At 42.8% G+C, this 21962-nt stretch overlaps 2 protein-coding genes across 10 annotated transcripts in view; one reads left to right on the forward strand and one right to left on the reverse strand.

Moving 5' to 3' along the window:
* ZNF277 (zinc finger protein 277) overlaps window positions 1-16752 on the reverse strand; it is a 41326-nt gene extending 24574 nt beyond the window's left edge. The window contains exons 1-3 of one of the 2 annotated variants that reach the window (XM_083399895.1): window positions 16526-16729; window positions 2932-3015; window positions 964-1165 (exon numbers count right to left, since the gene is read on the reverse strand). In XM_083399895.1, coding sequence (XP_083256021.1) covers window positions 964-1165; window positions 2932-3015; window positions 16526-16568 — 329 coding nt within the window. In that variant the 5' untranslated portion in view covers window positions 16569-16729. Of the gene's footprint in view, window positions 1-963; window positions 1166-2931; window positions 3016-16525 lie in introns of both variants that reach the window. The other variant, XM_083399896.1, reaches the window with a different exon arrangement.
* A 121-nt stretch (window positions 16753-16873) lies between these two features.
* DOCK4 (dedicator of cytokinesis 4) overlaps window positions 16874-21962 on the forward strand; it is a 247223-nt gene continuing 242134 nt past the window's right edge. For 6 of the 8 annotated variants that reach the window (XM_083399227.1, XM_083399228.1, XM_083399231.1 and 3 more), the window contains exon 1: window positions 16908-17176. In XM_083399227.1, the coding sequence (XP_083255353.1) occupies window positions 17140-17176 (37 nt within the window). In that variant the 5' untranslated portion in view covers window positions 16908-17139. Of the gene's footprint in view, window positions 17177-21962 lie in introns of all 8 variants that reach the window. The other 2 variants (XM_083399233.1, XM_083399234.1) reach the window with 2 other exon arrangements.

Raw genomic sequence — 21962 nt, forward strand, 5'->3', positions numbered from 1 at the left:
TCCTAGAAGGGCGTGGTCATCACATGTCAACTGCAACATGTAATACTTTTTAAGGGAAGGAAGTTCAACTGAGTTATCAGGATCTAGAGTTTACCATGGAAAGACAATGAAAAGGACATTTCAGGAGCGGATTTACCATGCCTTTCTCTCCACCTGTCCATTTTATTGCATGGGTTTCCTCTTCCATAAAGAAAATGATCTACACTTGTATGAATCAGTTCATAGAGATGGATAGACAAGTTTTGACAGGCTTACAAGAAATAGCAACCAATCTGGAGAACTTAAAAGGCCTGAGCTCCAAAACAAAAAAAGGAAGCAGTTTGGTCAATGCAAAGATCTGCCTCCCTTAAGGTTCTCAACTCTCGTTCCAGCCCCCAAAAGGCTGATGCATTTGTTTTTGTGCTATGATCAGGGCTACTTTTGCAGAATGATTTACTCCCAGTTTCTGAAGTTTGGGATTCCTTTGCGCACACACATTCACGTTCCAGCCTTGTTTCTACAGTCCCTGGGTCCAGCTCTCTCAGCCAAGGCTCAGTTTCTTACATTAATGTCTAGCAAAATTGCCTTTTATTTATATACAAAAATGTATCTATCCTGCTGCATCATAAAACATTGATTAAATGATTATTTAATTTTTATACTGCTTAATATATTAAACACGTATCTAAAAGGTGTACAAAAAACAGAAGCAACAACAGACAACTTAAACAAAATATTACAAAAACACACAATTGCATTAATACAAAGTTACTAATATATATAAATCAATATCAATTCATTTTCCTTCAGACACACATACCCTTTCAGCCTCCCTTTCACTGTTTTTTGGGATCTGTCTGTTTTCTTTTGCCTAATTGGGAACGTTATCCTGTGTTTTGGTTGTCGCAGTATATACCAGTTCTAGTTTCCTGGACATTTTCTGTCCTAGGCTGCTTTATCAAATTTTAAGCAAGAACTACATACCTCCGAAAATCTGCTACTAGCCTGACATCTGCAATGACAAGCTTGTGCTCTATAATCATGTGCTTCAGAAGTTGGTTTTGTTCTGATGCAGGAGAATATTCTTCACAGAATATACAAGGCACAGATGGAGAACCTTCAACAGCAGAAATGCCACCTGGACTTTCTGGCAGAGAAAGTGGCTCCAAAATGTAGTCTTCGTGGTCTAAAGAGAAATAATAATTATAAATCACAAATATATTATATTAGACTATCTCAGTGTCAAAAGCAATCTTTTTTTTTAAGTCAGCAAACGGACTTGTTGTGCACTCCATAGAATGGAAGGAAAAAGAATGGAAAGGTGTTTCTTTATTAAATTTCTATCCTGCCCTTGCTCCCAAATGAGCCAAGGGTGGCAATGAACTTCCTGTATGGCTGGTTTTGCATCAAAGACTTCTTGCATATTACGGTACTTTCTTACAGTGTTAGGTGCAGAGCAGGGGAGAAAAACCATGTCTGGCCAGCTTGGAGTTTGTAATAAATGTGACAACAGCCCAGGCTGGTATGTAGACCTCATACAGGTAAAATTCCCAGTTCACTTCAATGGAGGGCATATACAGACCTACAGGGCATACCTAACTGTGTGCACTCAGAAGTAAGTCCTACTCCATGGGGCTTACTCTAACATAAATGGGATTAAGCTTGTAGCCTTACTGCAAAGTGCACACAACTATCTGAAAAGCCAGTCTTCTGCAACATCCTAGTGGCAAGAATCATTTCACAGGAAAAACTTACGGTCTGCTTACCCAATGATTAAATGCTAAACCTTTGGCTACAAGTCAAATGTAAAATAAGTTCTACATGGACAGTTTCCGCTGCTCCCGTTAGGAACAGCCAGATCAGGTGTTGCATCTCTAATGTCCCCAAAGATCAAAGAGCAAATTTCAAGATAGGATTTGGCCACATATAGCAAAAATACTTCCCCATTTGCAAATGAGAGGCTGCATTCTTGCAAGAGCGCATGTGCCGCGGCTGTCCTTTTATATTGGTTATTGACACCTCACAGAGCACTACAGAAGGGTCACAGCTTAGCAGCAGAGCTCATGCAACACATTACAAATTCAATCTGTGGCAGGGGTTGACAACCTGTTTGGACTAGAGGGCGCATCACATATTTTGCGATTGTGCTGGAGGCACCAGTCACCAAATGGCTGCCATGGAAAGGGCATGGCATAACACAAAATTAGAGCAACAACCATTTCTGACAACCATGGGAAGCCAACTATGTCCTGCTGGCCCTGGCTATGGAGATCACACATGTGTGCATGCACATTGATGCTTCTACTGCCTAATAGCAAGGGAGCATTTCAGAAAATATACACAAGGCAGCCACAATGTTCTCATTTCACAGAATTCCCTTAGGTACCTGCACATTTTGCTCCATAACCTTCTTTCTAGGAGAGCTAGAGGCTTGATTTTTTCCCCAAATGGCAGGTCAGAGTCAGGTCACCTGCCCAGGAGACCCACTGGGATCAGGGAGATCCCTGATCCATGGCATGTCCAGATAGGGGTGAAAAATAATCCTGCCTAAACTCCCCAAAAGCCACTCTCAGAGAGTGTAGACAATGCTGAGCTATTTGAACCAGAAGTATGAGTTTGTATGAGAAAACTCCTTATGGTCCACTTTGCCCTGGGATCCCAAAGCAAAATGACCAATGGGAGAATGGGGAACGGGAGGGTATGCATCTTGCAGTGCAGATAGAGGACCTGAAGCTCTTAGCCCAGGCTCTTGGTTGGAGATCATGTGGGTTACAAGCAGGAGTAAAAGCAAAATGCAGAAAGAGAGAAAGGAAGGGCAACAAGGGAGTGTCCTTATTTACCTTTCACTCTGGCATGAGGCCTCCAACAAATTATTCCCCACAGCCACCCTGGAATGCAGCCCTCAAGGGAAAAAGGGTCACACACTCCAGTGTCACAAGGAAATGTGCATACCTGTAGATAAGGATAGAATAGGCTGCTTCTTCCTGACAAAACTTGGAAGGTACACTTCCTGCATACTTGTCTCACTAGCATAACCTATGAACAGCAGTCTGGAAGAAGGAAAGCTCCTTGCAGTTCAAGCCTAACCATGTTCACTCAGAAGCAAGTCCTGCTGAATTTAATAGAACTTACTCCCAGGTAAGTGGAGTTAGGATTAGCTGATGATAAAATTGACAAGAGCATTGTTGAAGAACTCTCTTTAGTCTCAACGAGGCAAGAGACACTATACCTGCAATCATCAACGATACTGGAATTGATAGACTTAGTGTCTGCATGATAACATTTGTGACACAAGTCTTTAAGAGCAGGGCATATAGATATGGACACTGATGGGTCTGTCAGCTCATTGTGTAGAAATACAACTGTACCCAAACAAAATAAGAACATCTGCTGGAATGTTAAGTGTCTTTCTAATTAAATTCAGCAGTTGAATGAATCAATTCATTAGCAACAAGCCTGGTTTATTATCTCATTAATACAGCTGGCTAATACGAGGAGATTAGTTGAAAAACTTGACAACAATCCCAAAACAAGAAGGGATGCAGCAACAACAAAAACATACAGCCAAGAAAACAAGGTAGAACAATGAGATGGGGTTTTCAAACAAAATAAAAATCCTAAAATAATACTTAGAAAGAAAATAGAACAGTATGCCTGCTACATAAAGTTTCAACTAGAGAGGAGTTACATAATATTTATCTTGTGATCTTTGCTGCTTAGAATACTAAGCACTAGATATAAAATTGCATGACATGCAGCCACAAGCCTTAAACAAGATATGCAATATTAGCAATTCAGTCTAGGGGCTGGTGATATCTATCATTATATTCTGAGATATCACCCTAAGAAGTTGCAGGACAACGCTTTTAGGCACAACTTTGCATTAGGGTTGCCATCATGAAGTCAGAGTACCTTGTAAATCATTTTCTCTAGCCCAAAGGCTTCATACAACATGAAAAAGAACAGGTACAATTACAGCACTTCTAAGCTATCATATAACTGTGCCTGTTTATTGTATTCTTGCAATATAGTGGGCATTACTGGACAGGTTGGGACCAATTAATTTGTGCCAAGGTAGCATGAAATGTCTAAACAGCCATCTGCTGGTCTACATATTGGGGTAAACCAATATGTGATGTGGCTGCCCCTGCCCTGGCTCTGGGTCCATCTGAACTCTGCATTTCGGACGCATCTAAGTAACACTGTGCACTGAGTCCAATACAAGGATGTTCGATAGTCTTTATGTATTTCAGACTTACACACGTTATATTCTACATTTATTGACATCTGACATTATAAACAGCTCCACCTAATGTGGGCACAGCTTTTAAAAGCAAGATAGAGAAGATCCTAATTTCTACAATTAAACTGTTCAGCACCTGGGCAATAGGGCTAGGACACAAATTTCACATTTTTTTTGCAATGTCATGAACTTGGATTTCCTAAGTATGAAAATAGTCTCCTATATCTAAGCTGAGTGAATTTTTAAAAGACCAGCATAATAGATACAACCAGCTTTCTGACTAAAAGATGAGCGAAAGCTTATCAGTTGAGTAAAATTCATGAACGTTTTGTGAAATGCTTTAGATCTTCCTAATAAACTGAATTAGCATTTTGTTCAAGTTCATGGGAGTCATTTGTCTGTTACTTCACTCATTAACATGCTATTACTGCTACATGGGAATTAGCCAGAGCAGCCATGTGCTCCAAGACAGCACATCTCACAGATCAATCAGCCTCAGTATTCAGCAGTGATCTACTGAATGCAAATTTAATACTTCAAAAAGGCAACTCCGTCCTGCAGCTAAACTGGGTCAATTTTACATGAGCCATGTATCGATCTTCTCAGACATCTGCTGCTACACAAATACAAGGCTTCACTGCATAAATGCATCCAACAGTGTAGGTTTCAGAGGAGCAGAAAGTTACCAAAATCTTGTAATCCAAGTTTACTTCAAACAGGTACTGCAGGAATCCAAGCCTGACAGAAATGCAACTGTATTTAACCGCAACATTGAACAGTTTTGTTCAGCACGGAAGTTTTTAGATGCTGCAGTTTCATTAGCATTAACAAGTGTTGCTATGGGTACCAGAGTGGAGGCGTCGGAATATAAGTGAATGGAAGAAATAGGAAACAGATGAACAAAAATCTTCAACAGTTGGAGGGAAACAGCCCAAATTAGGCCAGGCTTTAAAAAAGAAGACATCTTTCCTTCTCCTATTAGTTAGTGAGTCCATGTCACTATATAGGGCCTTTCTAAAAGAACAATGGCGTAATATACCACTCCATATAAGATATACTTGCACACATGTAGATCATTCTGGTAGATCTTGAAAACAAGAACTTTTTTTTTTAAAAAAGAATAACTTTCCCAGCAATGGCACACAGAATGCTATATTTGTTTTAGAAATGTTATTGATTTTATCTGCTTTAATCTGTGTTTTAATGATGATGGTTTTATGTATAATCGTTTTCTAATTGATTTTTAGTTGTATTTTATCTTTAGTCTTATTTGTATACTGCTGGGAGAGCTCTATGATCAAGCAAATTACAAATCATTTAAAATAAATCATGGGGATAGCATATTATTCCCTGTGCAAACACCCAAAATTCATTGCCCTGCAGAAAAATATTGTCTGTCTCACTACAGGGAAAATGGACTAGTCCTGTTTTGTCATTAATATCTTCTTCAGCTACATCCTGTTATTAGAAATATTTCAGTACGTGGACTGCAGATGGATTAGAGAGAGTTGTGTCTCAGTTCGCTGGAGGCAGCAGGTTCGGAAATATATCAAGAGTTGTCACAGAGAAAGAGAAAATACCAACAGCCACTGGAAAAAACTGGTTTCAAGACCCTGTCCCACGTCATGGTCTCTCAGTCCCCCACCCCCCTGACAAGGCACTATCTCAGCTTTAGAACACCAGATGTGAAACGCAAAGAAATAACAAAATAAAAACCAGAGAATACTTTCTAATATACAGTGGTACCGCGGGTTATATGCAGAATTCATCATGCGAAAGGCTGGGCTGGTGGAATCCCAAGCCGGAATTAAGATCGCTGGAAGAAATATCAACAACCTCAGATATGCAGATGACACAACCTTGATGGCAGAAAGTGAGGAGGAATTAAAGAACCTTTTAATGAGGGTGGAAAAGGAGAGTGCAAAATATGGCCTGAAGCTCAACTTCAAAAAAGCAAAGATCATGGCCACTGGTCCCATCACCTCCTGGCAAATAGAAGGGGAAGAAATGGAGGCAGTGAGAGATTTTACTTTCTTGGGCTCCATGATCACTGCAGATGATGACAGCAGTCACGAAATTAAGAGACGCCTGCTTCTTGGGAGGAAAGCAATGGCCAACCTAGACAGCATCTTAAAAAGTAGAGACATCACCTTGCCAACAAAGGTCTGTATAGTAAAATCTATGGTTTTCCCAGTAGTGATGTATGGAAGTGAGAGCTGGACCATAAAGAAGGTTGATCGCCGAAGAATTGATGTTTTTGAATTATGGTGCTGGAGGAGACTCTTGACAGTAAGAACTGTTCGACAGTGGAATTTGCTGCCAAGGAGTGTGGTGGAGTCTCCTTGACAACCATATGTCAGGAGTGCTCTGATGGTGTTTCCTGCTTGGCAGGGGGTTGGACTCGATGGCCCTTGTGGTCTCTTCCAACTCTATGATTCTATGAGTCTATTCTATGAGAGTCCCATGGACTGCAAGAAGATCAAACATATCCATTCTTAAGGAAATCAGCGCTGAGTGCTCACTGGAAGGACAGATCGTGAAGCTGAGGCTCCAATACTTTGGCCACATCATGAGAAGAGAAGACTCCCTGGAAAAGACCCTGATGCTGGGAAAGATGGAGGGCACAAGGAGAAGGGGATGGCAGAGGACGAGATGGTTGGACAGTGTTCTCGAAGCTACAAACATGAGCCTGACCAAACTGCGGGAGGCAGTGGAAGACAGGAGTGCCTGGCATGCTCTGGTCTATGGGGTCACGAAGAGTCAGACACGACTAAACAACAACAACCGCAGGTTAAGTACTTAATTTGTTCCGGAGGTCCGTTCTTAACCTGAAACTGTTCTTAATCTGAAGCACCACTTTAGCTAATGGGGCCTCCCGTTGCCGCTGCGCCGACAGAGCACGATTTCTGTTCTCATCCTGAAGCAAAGTTCTTAACCTGAAGCACTATTTCTGGGTTAGCGGAGTCTGTAACCTGAAGCATATGTAACCCGAGGTACCACTGTAACTGATAAATACAGTTGTACCTTGAATCCCGAACACTGGAAGTGAGTGTTCCAGTTTGCGAACGTTATTTGGAACCCGAACGTCCGACGGGGCTTCTGATTGGCTGCAGAGCTTCCTGCAGCCAATCAGAAGCTACACCTTGGTTTCTGAATGTTTTGGAAGTTGAACGGACTTCCGGAACGAATTCTGTTCGACTTCCGAGGTACCAGTGTGCTGAGGTACAACACATTCCTCCCACGTATATTCCAGGGTTGTTGTTTTTTATTATAAAAGGAAAATGCCTACGTCCGATTCCAACGTACGCACCTCAAGCCATAGGTTGTGAATGTTTTGAAATAAAGGAATACAGCAACTGCCTTATACAATGGGGAGCTAGTTTAGTATTGTCCACACTGCCTGGCAGCAGTTCTCCAGGGATTTAGCCAGGGTGTCTCCCAGCCTACCTGGAGATGCCAACGATTAAAGGTGAGTCCTTGGGCATGTGGCGCATATGCTCTACCACTGAGCTACAGTGTTGTGAATTACCAGTCCAGATCAAAACAGCCACAAACTGTTTGGTTAAAAATGGCAAGGCTGGGCCTTCGTGGATCAGCAGAGGGTGCATCATCTTGACAGTCATATCATTTTTGCTTTCAAGAGAATTGGATGCAGGCCAAGATAATCACTTTGCATATTCCACTTATTCCAGTGTGGAAGGCCACTGAGGGTCCTCTGCCCAAGAGTTCCCATCAGTAGCAAGACACCAGAATTTATAAAAGAGGGAAATCTTGTTTTTCCGATACTAAGTGGATGGATACCACCAAAAAGCATCCTATATTCATGTATTTGGACACTGATTAAGCTGCAACTGAACCACTAGCTCATCTGTATCCCCCCCTTTTCCCTTGTTCATTTGATAAAAAGGGGGGTGAGACCTGGTTAGAAAATGCTCTTATTTATGGCTTCCAAATCAAAAACTATTTTCCCCTGGGTAATGGCCAATTCTGGAACAAAAGCTCCTTACAACTCATTCTAAGGATTCCTTTTTCTAGTTCCGCAAGCTCCCAAGTTATTAGCATCTTACATTTCTTCCTTTCTGGTCACAAAACCATGGTGCCAAACACGGAACACAAACATATCCATGGCCAACAGCACAAACCTAGTACCTAAGCTGATTAACCCTGAAAATCACACTATTTTAGTTACAACAACTGTTTTTTAATTTTTCAATTCTCCAAAGCAAAGGGAACAGGGCATAACTATGTCTTTTAAAAAATGCAGAAAAACAATAGGGTTAGTATAATATTAATACCACCACTAACCCAACAGGAGCTACAACAGGCTCTAGCTCTGCCCATCATTCTCTGCCTGTGCAGGTAATGCAGGCATCAGCAAGAACAACAGGTTGCTCGCCCTTGCTTTAAATGGTCCAGTGTTATGACAGTACTAGCATCTGTGTCATTTCAATGATCAGCAGTGTTTGCAGAGCCAAGCAACTGTTGGTTGAGAAAATGCTACATCTGCATTAATGGAGGAGGGTGTTATATGAGGCCACTTGAGGGTGTCACACACACATATGGATATACATCCCATTATATTATTTACCACATAGGTCTCCTTGAAAACCTTACTTTCTGATTTAGGTTCTCTCCGGAGGACAGAGATGGTACACCAACTTTGTTTCTCAAAGCAAACGTTAAACACAGAATAAGACAGTGTGGTCTTTCTGCACGAGTGGCTCAGTCCTCAACTGAAGCAGCATAGATCCTGTTTAATTCTGTGTCACTGAAGCTTTGAATAAAGCCGACTATTTTATTGGCATGCTATTATGCTTCCTTCATTCCAATCTTGAGTGCCTTTGTTTCATAGTGGCAATTCTAGCAACTTGGCCCTTTAGTTCAAATGCTCACAACAGTAGTTTCTACTTCATTAGGAAACAAGATTGGTAGCGGCTTCAAGTCTTGCATCTCATTCTCAAACTCAGCTCTTTTGGCAAGCTTCAGTAAAATTTTAGAAACACAAAAGATTTCCCCCCTCTGCTAACGAGAATATCTATATGCAACGTGTTCCAGGAGATTTTAAAAAACGAACGCATCACATATTATCTGAATGAAGCCAGTAAACCTGGGATATCCGTTTCAAATAAATAAATTCAATATACGGCTTTGAACTCATTTCCATTTAAGTTTCACATGTATTTTTGTATATCACACCCCCTTTATACAGTGCACAACAGACAGAAGAACTAATAGTTTGCCACAGGTCAACCCAGAAATTTGCAACCTTTGGGGCGCAAGGGTATATTTGGAAATCTAAGAAATTTTCTTGGGTGGGCACGATGAAACACCCATCTCACCAAATAAAAAATTATGCTGCACATAGATTCCTCCCCACTCTTAGACAAACAAACCTAGAACACCTCACCCAAAATACATAGGGAGGCAAACCCCTTGCAAAAAAAGAAGAAAAAGAAAGGAAAAAGCCCAACTCTTACTGCCTTCTCCACACTGGGCACTCCAGGATTAAACCAAGGCAATCACTGATAACTCTATAAATTTTCAAACCCCAATATTATCAGTTCCACGGAGCAGCATCAAAGGAAAAATCCTTTCCTAGACTACTTATGTCAGTTCAGGCTGCTGCTAGGAGTTTGTATGTTTTAATGCTGCAGTGCTTGGGTGTGGCAGTAGGAAATTCTGTGTTTCCACCTACTCCTATATGCCCCCCCCCCCATCAATTCACCCAACCTCCAGCATTGTGATGTGTGTGTGTGATGCTCATTTTTATTTTTAAAGAATAGCCAAGGGGCTTTATTTTATGTTCTATCTCAGGGCTGTGGTGCTTATCAACAAGATCAGAGATAAAAGATCTCTCTGGATACCCTTTAGAAAGGATCTCTGAAGAGCAGGCAGAGGAGTTTTATCTCCTGATCCAGAGATGTCCCGGAAGATGTATAAAAACCTTTGAATCAGTTTATAAAATGGGTTTTAGGTTAGCAGTCTCCCAAAAGCGATTTGTTCTGCAGTGCAGACCACCAACAGATCTCATCTATACCCCATTTCCTGGCCTTTCCCCAGATAGCCAATGCATTCACAATCCGCAAATGCTTAAATACAGCCAAATTGGCAGGTTATAGAGTTAAATCTATTTTTCTATTACAAATCTGCCTGGTAAAAAGGGAGTGGGTGAGAGGAAAGAGACATACCTTTGCTTTAAACATTAAAGTTTAATTCATTGCTATTCTAATAAAAAAAAACAACTCCTCAAGGCAATCACGAAACAATAATAATAATAAAAATGTTGTATTAGAGTCGTTCAGGAATTCCCCATAAGCTCCTTGAATGTCACATGTGTTTAGACAAGCCACCCTTCAGTGCTAGCACTCCCAGTGCGGCTTACGGTAATATTAAAGCAATCAAAATAGAAACAATAATACCAACACTACAATACGAGAGAAAAGCAGTAAAAAACAAACCAACCAACCAGCAGCAAAATTAAAAACCAGCACAAGCCATATTTAAGGGCCAAACCAGATGAGACTCCATTCATGCAATTAGCATTTGTGTAAATGACTTTTCTAAAAGCCAAACAGCAGCTCCTGCTCCAGATTGGGACCATAGTTTGTGGGGTGATGTATGTGCGTGTGCAAATAACTCTCCTCCTCCTCTCTCTCTCTCTCTCTCTCTCTCTCACACACACACACACACACACGTGTCTTGCTCCAGATTTGACCTCCCATGCCTGCTGTCTACATTGGGGGGAAAACTTTCAGATGCAAGGGGCAGGGGCAATATGGATCAGAAATGCAGCAAAAGCCCCTTTGCCTCACCCACAGCATTCTGGCTCAGGACTCCCCTGCACCTATTTACTTTTTTTTTTTTTTAAAGGCCCCAATTCCACAGATATCATCTTTTTTACTACTGCCCTTAAAGAGCCTGGGTTGTCTCCTGGGTGCTGAAAAACACGAGATTTTCAGGCAAGCCTTCCAGGAGAGCATTCCGGAAACAGGGCACAACAGCTGAAATGCTGCTTTGTCTAGTGTCACTCAAGCACCCTTCAAAGGCGCTAGAAAAGACCCTCTGAAGATGACCTCAGTGTGCAGGAAGGTTCATGTAGTGTAGGAGAAGCACCGGCCAAGGACCAAGCCGTATAAGGCTTTAAAGGAGCGGTGGGGCATCTTCCACAGCTTGAGGGCTACATTCCTGAATAAGATGAATTCATAAAATCATGAGAGTTGTAAGGAGCTACAAGGATCATCTCGTCCAACTCTCTGCAATGCAAGAATATTTCACCCAACGTGTGGCTGGAATCCATTACCCTGAGATTAAAAGTCTCACGCTCTACCAACTGAGCTCTCTCTCCTTTCTGAGCAACATTTTGCCAGAGCTGGAGTCAGACGTAGGTCAGCAGCAAAACAATAAATCAACTGAGGCCAGTGAAGTTAATTATTTAGTCAAGGGAACAAACCACTACTCTGGCCTAGTGGTCTCATCAACTCTTTCTGGGAGGTCTTGTCCCAATGAAGCAGCTGCGAGGACTGAAGGTCCCTGCCTTCCCAGAGCCCACTAGGACTCCTCTTCAGAGTCTTTCTCAAGGAGCCTCAGGCTGTATTGGCGCACAATCGCTTCATTTCTCTGTGTGTTCTAGGAGACCAGGGGGGAGGCAAGCTGGTCGCAGCAGAAGGGGGAGACTCCCCGGCTTCTGCCTCGGAGTCTGAACTGTGCTCTGCCGCAGCCTCTTCCTTTTCACTAAACAACTGTTTAGCCGCTTTTGCCTCTGACACCTCCACCTCCCAGTCTGCTCCTTCTCCCTGTGACCACTCAACCCACCACCAACTGGCTGCCTCTGAGCTTTCTCACCCTGGGGGTTCCCTGGCTGGTGCCTTCCACCAGGGCTCTGCACCCATCCGGTCCATGACACCTTCTGAGGGCTACATGCCAGGACTGACAGAACCAGCAACAGAAGTGGACAGAGCAGCGGTTGCAAGTTTTACCTTTGCATGTTTCGGTACCTACTCACATATACACCTCTAATCTCCACCCAGGCAGGCAAAAAACATTATCCGAGTTCAGCGACACATTCCAATCAGGTAAAAACATGGTGGGTGTGGAGCAAGCAAATGATATGGAGGAGGGAGTGAATATGGCCCAGGGAGAGTCCAGCAGGGACAGACAGAGAGGCCTCAAGTTCCCACAGCCTGAGGTTCCCTGCCCCTGCTTTAAAGATAGGCATGAGCCCTTTGAATTGTACTCTGGAAGGGATCCTCAGTCAGCGAAGCCGTTTTCGACCCAACAAGATACACTTCCCTAAAGTTACCCCTACTCAAATAATAAGGTTTAATTGTTATGTTAAACATAAGAAGAAAAGTGGCAGCATTTCAAAATGCTGAAATATTCTACACTATATACCATTCCTATAGTAAAATTGTAATCCTATAACCCAGGAAAAGCATAGGCATGCACAGTCTTGTGTTATTTGATGCTAAAGAACACAAGGGTTTTTTTACACTCTGCCAAGAATCAATATATGAAGCAGACTGCTCGACTTCCCTAGAAAGGACATTCTGTGCTTGTGGTGCCACCACCTACGTGGCCCCAAATCACATATTGTGGAATGGGATTTATCGAAAAGAAGGGGGAAAATACCACTATATGAAATGGTATGTGGTGGGGCAGGGGTTCTCAGGTAATAAGTGGGTATGATCGTTACCTCCAGACTATATTCCTGCTGTATCTGGAGCTACATATCTTGGTGGAGCATGCACACTTTTAATGCTACTTCCCTGTAGCAGGGCTTACGTTTTTTTAAATAAAATAAAATGCCACTCCTAACTATGCTGCAACAAAGGTGATTTCTTATTATTTGGTAGTTATTTCACAATTCTAGATAATTGTAAGAAAAGCAGGAGCAGGAACAAACGCTAATAATTCATGGGTGTTGTTGTTGTGCGAGTCAAATATAATGGACATAAAACCCAAGTAGAGATGTTTGAAACCTATGCATATGATATATAGGAAAGGACTGGGTGCGGGAAGCTTGTTTTCCTCCCCATTTGTTGGATACTAGACGCTCTTGCTTCCAACCATCCATAACACTTAGAACAGTTATCAGATAATAACTTTAAAAGGTTTTACTTGTATGATAAAGATTTATTTGTATGATTTTAATTCAGTATAATTAACATCTACTATTTTAAGAAACCCAATTTTGGTAGTGATAATAACTGGAGCTTGGAATTTAATTAGAAAAGCTATTTCAGACATAATCACTTCTGCTTGTAATCATTACCCTTCTAACGGAACTGCACTAAAAGAATGTGCCTAAAACACCTGCTAAGGTTTTTCAGTAGGGAAGACATTGTTTTTACTCCTAAAGACAATTTTGAAAAGTCACAAGCCCGGAAACATCCTAAATTGCAATGTTAGCTGGAAGCACAGCCAAGACGAGATATTCCTAAGGGTCCTTTACGGCAGAGGAACAAGAAGGCTTTGGAATCTGAGAGCTTTCCATGAGTTTACTCAGGCCTTAACACAGCTGAGAATACTGCTGAATAATGAAATGGATCAACACCTGGGCACCTCTCTTCTTTTGCCAACCTGGCTTTTCCAGTTGTTTTGTACAACAACTCCCATCAGTCCCAGTCAGTATGTACTTGACATACATTACTTCTTATCTTCACAACAAACCTATGATGGTGAGATGCAAGATGTGTGTAAGGAGATGGAGAGTATGAAAGAGAATGGTAGCTTGCCTGAAGCCACTTAGTGAGTTCATGGCTGAGACAAGGTTTGAACTGATGACTTCCTGGCTCACAGGACACCTTCGTCACCACTAAATCAGCTCTAAGATAAGTTAGGGTTAGAATGCCAAAAGCCACTCAGTGAACTTAATAGAAGAATGGGGATTTGAATCCAGATTTTTCTGATCTAAGGCATGTCACCATCCATTTAGTTATCACACTGACTCCTTAAACATCAGATGACATTCCACTGGCATAACCTTATTGGTGATGGTTTTCCTATAAGGTGCTTGTACACAAAGGCCTGAACTTGAACCTAGGACACCTTAAGGACTGCCTGAGCCCTTATAAGCCCAGCTTTACCACCAATAGTATCCAGAGGAACGCTGTTAGTTGTCCATTGCATTTCAGATAGCTTCAGCTAGAACATAGGCATTCATTGTTGTTGGTCTCATGCTGTGGAATGCTCTTTCAGCAGATCCTTACTACTAACTTTCAGGTCTGTCTTGAAGACCTTTTATACTGGTAGGTCTATTCAGTTTAGCTTTTTCCAAAGGAGACAGTAGTGGTAGTTATTTTGTATAATTCTCTTGATATCTAATATTTTACCTGCATATATTATTGTACACTGCCTTGACATTTTATGAGGGAGTAGTTTTATAAATATTTTTATAAACAGATAACATAAATATGCCGTAAATTAGAAGTCCCCCCCCCCAAATAGAGTGGCATAGAAATAATTCAAACAAACCCTTTTTTGTGTTCACCTGTGACAGAACTGAGCTGCTGTAACATAGTGAGTGCTGTTATGCACCACTATTATGTAAATATTCACAAGCAGCTTGTTTTCTTCTGCTTCCCTACCACATTGCCAGATTGATTACAATCAGACACAGGAGCAGGATTCCCCAGAAGCACATTGGGAAAGGGAAGCAAGATCTAGAGATTACTAGGAGAACAACAAGTGCCCTGAAAAGAAAAGAGATGGAACACAAAAAGGCAAAAACTGCTCTTCAAGGGACAAACATCAAAGCACACTGCAATGTTGCACCTCAAGGATCTGTGGGCATACTGAAGTCTTGCAGTTTGTTCCAGTTCTTTCCTTATGCTGACTTTCATTACTGAATGGGATTTCATCTTCCTGAGGCTTCAGAGCTAGTGGCATGGCCTTTTATAAAAATCTGCAGGAAGGTGCGACAGGAGTAACTGTATAAGCACTTGGTAGACCAACTGGCCATATCAGGGACGCATACTTATGATTCAGTAACACCAAATTTTGTCATCTAGGACGCCTTTTACCCATTCTCTTGTACTTCAAGAATCTGAAACATGTGCAAGCTAAACCAATTTCTGACAAAGCTGGCGTTGTATTCGATAAACACATGCCATATGTTTGTAGAAAATACTTGCTCATCCTGGTTCTGTTTCCAGCCATTTCCCTTCCAGTCATCTCTTTACTTCAACTCATGCACATACGGGTCCAACATTACATCTTCATTGGTGTTTAGAAAGAAACGGGCAAAAACAGGCATGTGCCTTTCAAGGATGGAATGCAACTGCAAGCTAATACACGGCAAAAAGAAATAACATTCATCCCCTTTCTGTTGCAACAGCTTGGGCATAGCGTCCCAAAATACACCTGACAGTACAAGTTTATTCAGAAGGAAGACTGATGGCTTTCAACAGGATTTTCTCCCAAGCAGTCAGGAAACTGCAGCTTGACAACACAGCCCTTTGTGAACTGACTCCCAAACACTTCGCACTCTGATTGGTGGGGCTTACTCAAAGTGTGTGCACAGAGTAACAGCCTGAATCCTTCAGACACCGTGCAGAGACTAGCCACAGATCTGATTTACCTGCGCTTGTAGGCTTCAGAAATATATTTGGGTGAAAAGCTATATAGAAAGAGCCCACTCTCTGTGATGATCAAGCTGGCCAACAGCTCCACGCTGGGCAAAATATTCCTGCATTGGAGGGGGTTGGACTAGAGAACCCTCGTGGTCCCTTCCAACTGATTCATGTATCTGTAAATATTTTAGAAAATTTGAGGAGATATTTATTTGTTTATTAGGCTTTGAATTATTCAATTTTATCCTTAAGGGTGCACCTAGTTTTCTGGAAGTAAACCAGCAGAACTCTAATGAGCTTACATTTGAGGACCTGCAGAGGAACATTGCCCTATAAAGTAGTAACGCCATCGTACTTCTCTCAAGACACGTGAAAGTATTTGCATGATGGTTTGCACACCGGGTGACGATGCCTACACGTGCTGCAGACCCTTGCAACAAGAAAGCAAGGAAACGCTGTTATTTCCCTTTCCTGGCCCTTCCCTTGTCACGGCCTGTCAACTTTGCCACGCACCTAACTATATAAAGGGGTTGGCTCAGTCGGTACAGCAGTAGACTCTTAATCTCAGGGTCGTGGGTTCGAGTCCTGCCTCGCAGGGGGTTGGACTAGGTGACCCCTCGTGGCTCCCTTCCAACTCTACGATTCTAATGATACCACGGAAGCGGCTCAAGAGTCACGTCGGCACACAGCGCAAGAAGCAGCCACCGGCTGTAATGTGGTCGCCGGAACTCACCGCTCTTCCTCGCCCGCTCCGCCGAGCCTTGGGGAGTTGCCATGGCCACGGCCTGCAGCCGAGAGGATATCGCGCGGCGAGGCTACGCAGGCACGCGGGGGATTCCACCGGGCTGGGCCAATGGGAGAGGACGAGACGCCCCTTCCCACCGCCCCTCGTCGTCGGCGACGCAAGGGATGTCGGGAGCGCCGGGCTCCGTCTTTTGTTTCGGCCGCGGGCTCTGCCCGAGAACACACGGCGCGGAACGGGAGGCGTGGCTTTCCGGAAAGACTACACTTCCCATCATGCAATTGAAAATTCATGAAGGGGGGCGTTGAGAAGGAGGCGAGCGAGAGGGGAAGGCGGGGCAAGGGGGCGGGGCTGGCGGCGGCTGTCCCAGAGCGCGAGTTGGGCTCCGTCAATCAGAACAATGACTTCTCCGCGGTCGCCTGAGGAGCGGAGCTGAGGCGCGCACAAGCGAGCGGGAGCGCTGGCCGCCGGGCAAAGGGGGCTCGCCGCTTGGCGGTCGCTGCTGCTGCTGCTTCTGCTGCTCTGAGGCGGAGGGGAGCCGCGGCTGCTGCTCCTGTTATTGTTTGGCCAAAAGGGACCGAGAGCCGCCTTGCACTCTTTGGAGCATGTGGATTCCCACCGAGCACGAGAAATACGGAGTGGGTGAGTGAGGAGAGCTCCCCTCAAGAGACCTCCTTTGGCGCCCTTCGGCTTGTCCTCGCTTTGCCCTCCCCGGGTCTTGCTTGCTGCTCCGAAGGGGGCGAGTCGGGAGAGGAGAAGGCGAGGCACCCATCCTTCGCACCCACCGCGCACCCTTTTGCTCCCTCCAACCTTGATCTTGGCAATTCGTGCATCGGTCTGTTTACTTTCCAGTCGGATGCTGCTGCTTGGTGCGAGCGAAAAACCCATCATTGCATGAGATCCATTCTCTTCCCGTTCCTCATCCTTCAACATATCTCTCTCACACATACACCACACAGAAAAAGTGTCTTTTTGTGGTTTTGAAAATGTGGAGCAAAGGGGGCGGGGAACGATTGGATATCTATCTTATTATTTAAAAAATAATAATTGGCGACCATTGCTCGTAAGAAGAGTAAGTGGCTTCTTTAAAGAGTATGCATGCAACGCGATATCCAAACAATGTATCCAATTAAGCAAGCAACATCGTTAAAAAAAAAAGGGGGGGGGGTTCCTCAGTCCTCTTGGCGTCCTGCATAAAAAAGAAAAGCAGACTAAGCAAGCTCTCGATTGTGCGAAAATGTGTATTTTGGCATAGGATTTAAAGACAGGCTAAAAACTGCTGCCATCTTTCGTGTAGATTGCGAGAGGCACCAGTGCGCAGCTGAATGTGATGTGGGGTGTGTGTGTGTGTGTGTGTGTTGGGGTTGGCCGAGGAGTGTTTTTGTTTTAATCTGGATAGTAACCTACTTCCAGTAGTGGTGTTTTTGTTCTCGGCTTTAATGGAGTACAAAAGTGTTTGGATTGCCCAAGGAAACAGACAGGGTGGTGTATTGTCAGTTAGGGAACTTGCGATCCTGTTGGAGGAGGAAAGGCTGCTTCCATCCTCGCTTACAAAAGGTGAACAACAAAGGACGTTAGATGTTGACTGATGAATGTGGAATTTCGCATCTTTCCCTTCACCCCGCCTCCCAACAGCGGCATGTAGGTTTTCTTCTGATTTTCCTCTCTCCTTATACACACACACACACACACACACACCCTTACCCTTGCCTCAACTGACTATTTAAAGCTCGCATTTTCTCTCTCCTTCGTCACTTACACCAGATTCTTCTGATACTACTTGGGGCTATTAATTTCAGCCAGACATATACCAAGCTTTCCGTTTTAAAGAAAACAAATGTTAAGCCTGCGATATTAATTATTTCGTACATTGTGCCTCATTTTAAATTTACTTTCTAAATGATGTGAACATCAAGGATATCTTCCCTGCTCTAGGTTTTGGATAGCAGTTGCCAATGGGCGATGGGGTTATTTTGCCCACCTCTGCTTTGGAGATGAGATTGCAGGGTCTCTTCAGATGATAGACAAAGTGATGAAGAATTGCTTATTGTTTTGTTTCGTAGTTGCTGACTAGTTCACCCCAATAGCAGCTGCTTTGATTGGCTTTACAGGTGAAGGGCATGGCAAGAATGTTGCTCGCTCTGGTCTTAAGATATGCCTGCATGCTGAATTGCAGGTGTAACGAAAAATCCAGCTGGAATGCAAAGACTTTCTGTATATGTGTGTGTGAGATCTCTCTGTATTTAACCATTAGCTTGGGAGCCAGGACGCATGCCATGCAACTGCTCCATTTGGAAATGATCCCAGATGCTGCTCTATGACCCAAATGTTAAATTATACAGATCATTGATGGGATTTATTTTCTTGACTTCTTTATGTACCCAGTCACAGCTGGGCTGCTGGATATTGATTAGTCCTCCCATTGATCTTTGAGGGGAAAATACACACACTGAGCTATGCACATGGATTGAAAAGCCGCTTTGGTATTTCCTGGAATGGCATGTGGGATATTATTGGTCAAGTATTTCAAGCTATAACATTTGCTTGCTTTTTTTTAACACTTTGAAAGGGTCCCCCCCCCCCAACAACTGAAACAGATTTTCCATACACGAAGAACAATCTGACTGCTACAGTTTATTTCATGGGAAGGAACACACACACACACACACACTTGCAATCTGAATTGCCAACCTAGAGTTGCTGGACCATAACATTTTCCTTGAAAGATGTCTCTCCCCAGCGAACTTTGTATTGTGCTCTTGTATGGTTGCTACCTCTCTGTTGAAGTGGAAAAGGTGTGACAGTGTCGCTAAGCTGCTATTCTTGTGATCTCAGGGGAAATACAACATACCCTTTCCTGAAGAAAAAAACCAACCCTTTGAACATGCCCTTTCCTGATCTAAATATTTGGTTCTCTTTCTTGAATTGGTTTCAGCATATGCCACTGTGCTACATGGAGAATGCACCAGGCAATTGTCACTGGCTGAGTGGAGTACACGTGCTGGCTTATTAATGGCTTCAATGTTGAGTCAGTGATCGCTTTGGTGTATTGCCTGAACATTTGCCAGAAAGAGGCCTTAGGCACCTCTTCATTAGTGCAGTTAGTCACCAGACAGGCAACTGGCTTTTCTTTCATCACCTTAAAAATGAATTGCTGTTGAAGCAAACCCAAAAGAATCCTGAGATGTGAAGAGCAGCAAATGCAGGGAAATGATAAAATGTGTGTGATGGGAAGTACTGTTAACTCCCTTGTTACATGAAAACCTAAGAGCTGTATTTTATTTTATTATATGAAGGGTTCATGATTTTCAGTAGGCTTTTTCTGCCTGCTTGGTGTACAGCCTGATACTGTGCATATTTGCTCAGAAGTAATGTCCTCCTGAGTGCTGTGGGACTTCTTCCCAAATAGTAAGCATTAGACAGCAGCTTCCAAGATGGAGTTCCTCCCAGCCTTTCTCAACCTGTGGGTCCCTGGATGTTGTTGAACTACAACTCCCATTACCCCTAGCTAGCAAGGCCAGAGCTCAGGGATGATGGGAGTTGTAGTCCAACAACATCCAGGGACCCACAGGTTGAGAACATAAGAGTGCATATGGCAGCCATGCAGCCTGGCTTAAATATGTGTTTAAGTAACTCTGCCTAGGATTACATCCCTAATACTATATATATTCATACCAAAGCCCCAGTGTGTTCAATGGGTCTTAATTCCAAAAAAGCACGTACTGGTATATAGAGTCAACCTTACGTTGCAATCCTAAACTCATTCACTAGGAGTAAATTTCTTTGAACACATTGGGACATACCTATGAGTAAACATATGATTCCTCTATTACTGTGTATGTAACTATGAGCCCCCCCTGCCCAAATTATGACCAATTTGTTTTCAGTCCAACTTTCTCCCAGGTAAATAAGAATTGTCGTTAAGTTTGCTATTCTACGCACACTTACCTGCAAATGAGCAACATTGACCATAAACATGCGTTCAGTTTGGCTATTGTTTTTCATCCTAACAATTTTATTACAATGATGTACTGAGCCTTTTTAAAGTTCCTGCAGCCCAGTTAGAGCTTACATCAAACACCATCATTTGAATTTTGCATGTCGAAGGGGGCTAATGCTATAGAGTTGTTGCACTTTAGTATGTATTGAGCTTAATCCCTTCCCCCCATGATTCTGCTCAGTGTGTCTGATATGGAACTCAGCCCATGAAGGATGTCCATAAAATTAATCTAGAAGCTGTAATTTTTTGTGAGATATTTAATTCTTCAGCTCACACCAATCTCAATTCATTTCTTGAATATATCAGCAAACTGAAAGTTGACATGAGTTCTATTGGTAACTTGACTTCAGGAGAACCTGTTTAAAGTTCTCCTATTAATCTAATTTTAACATGGAACATGGCCAGTGAACATTTTGTAGAGTTATTTTGCAAGTCATGGCTTTTAGTTGAAAGTCAACTAGCCAAACCTGAAATGAATGGGCGAAACAAGTGTGGAATGTGTTCTTCCTGAAATTAACAGTGGAGGCACCTGGTTGTATCTGGGGAAGAATTTGGAGCTGGCCAATGTGAAATCAATGTCATTTTAATTTACTTTCCACATTGTTTGATTAGTTCAATGGGTTGCTCTTTTACCTGAGGTGAGGTAGCTAAGATAATGGCCTGGGGCCTCATTTAATAATTTTGTTTTTGATTTTAAGCACCATAGGCACAGACGGGGGGAAAAGCTGGATTTGGTTGTGGAAGCAGAAGGCGAAACCTTGGCTGGCTGGATATAGCTTATGAGCTGTTCAGCCTATGAGCTGTGCATGGCCTTCTCTTAGATTAGAGGATTAAGTTGTTATCTATTAAAAGTGATGAGAGACTCATCTGTCTCTGCTTATTTTGCCAAATGGAAGTGATATCTCCCAAATTCCCTTGGACTTCAGCTGATCCAGAATTTTGCTTCATGTTTTAATGCACTGAAATTTAAATACAGCTGGTCATGTTACTTATTCAGTCTAGAAGTCCTAGTTATTGAAGAATCTCAAGGAAAGGTACCCATGGCCACAGGTCGGCTGGGTCACTTGTTTTGCTCATTACATAAGAGGAAAACTATGGGGAAGACAATTGCAAAGGAGAGAACCTTCCCATCATAGGATGTTTATACCTCATCCCTTTTCTAAACAGGCTTTTTTCCTGACTTGTCTGTTTACTCAGACCCTGTCTTTGAAAGTGCAAATTGAAAGACTCTTGGTTCATTTTTTGCTGTTGTGCTGTTATTTTCTTGATTTTTGAAGTGTAATCTTTTGCCAGTAGTGATAATTTTGGGTGCTCCCAAAACCTGACAATTTCATGTTACTTCCTAGGTGGCTTTAAGCAAAGCAAAGTATGCAGTTTTACTTGCAAATACGTACAGTTAAAATCGTCTGACACCAACAAAAATATGTA

The sequence above is a fragment of the Podarcis tiliguerta genome (genome assembly GCF_965153285.1).
Source record: "Podarcis tiliguerta genome assembly, chromosome: 10".
NCBI classification, from domain to species: domain Eukaryota; kingdom Metazoa; phylum Chordata; class Lepidosauria; order Squamata; family Lacertidae; genus Podarcis; species Podarcis tiliguerta.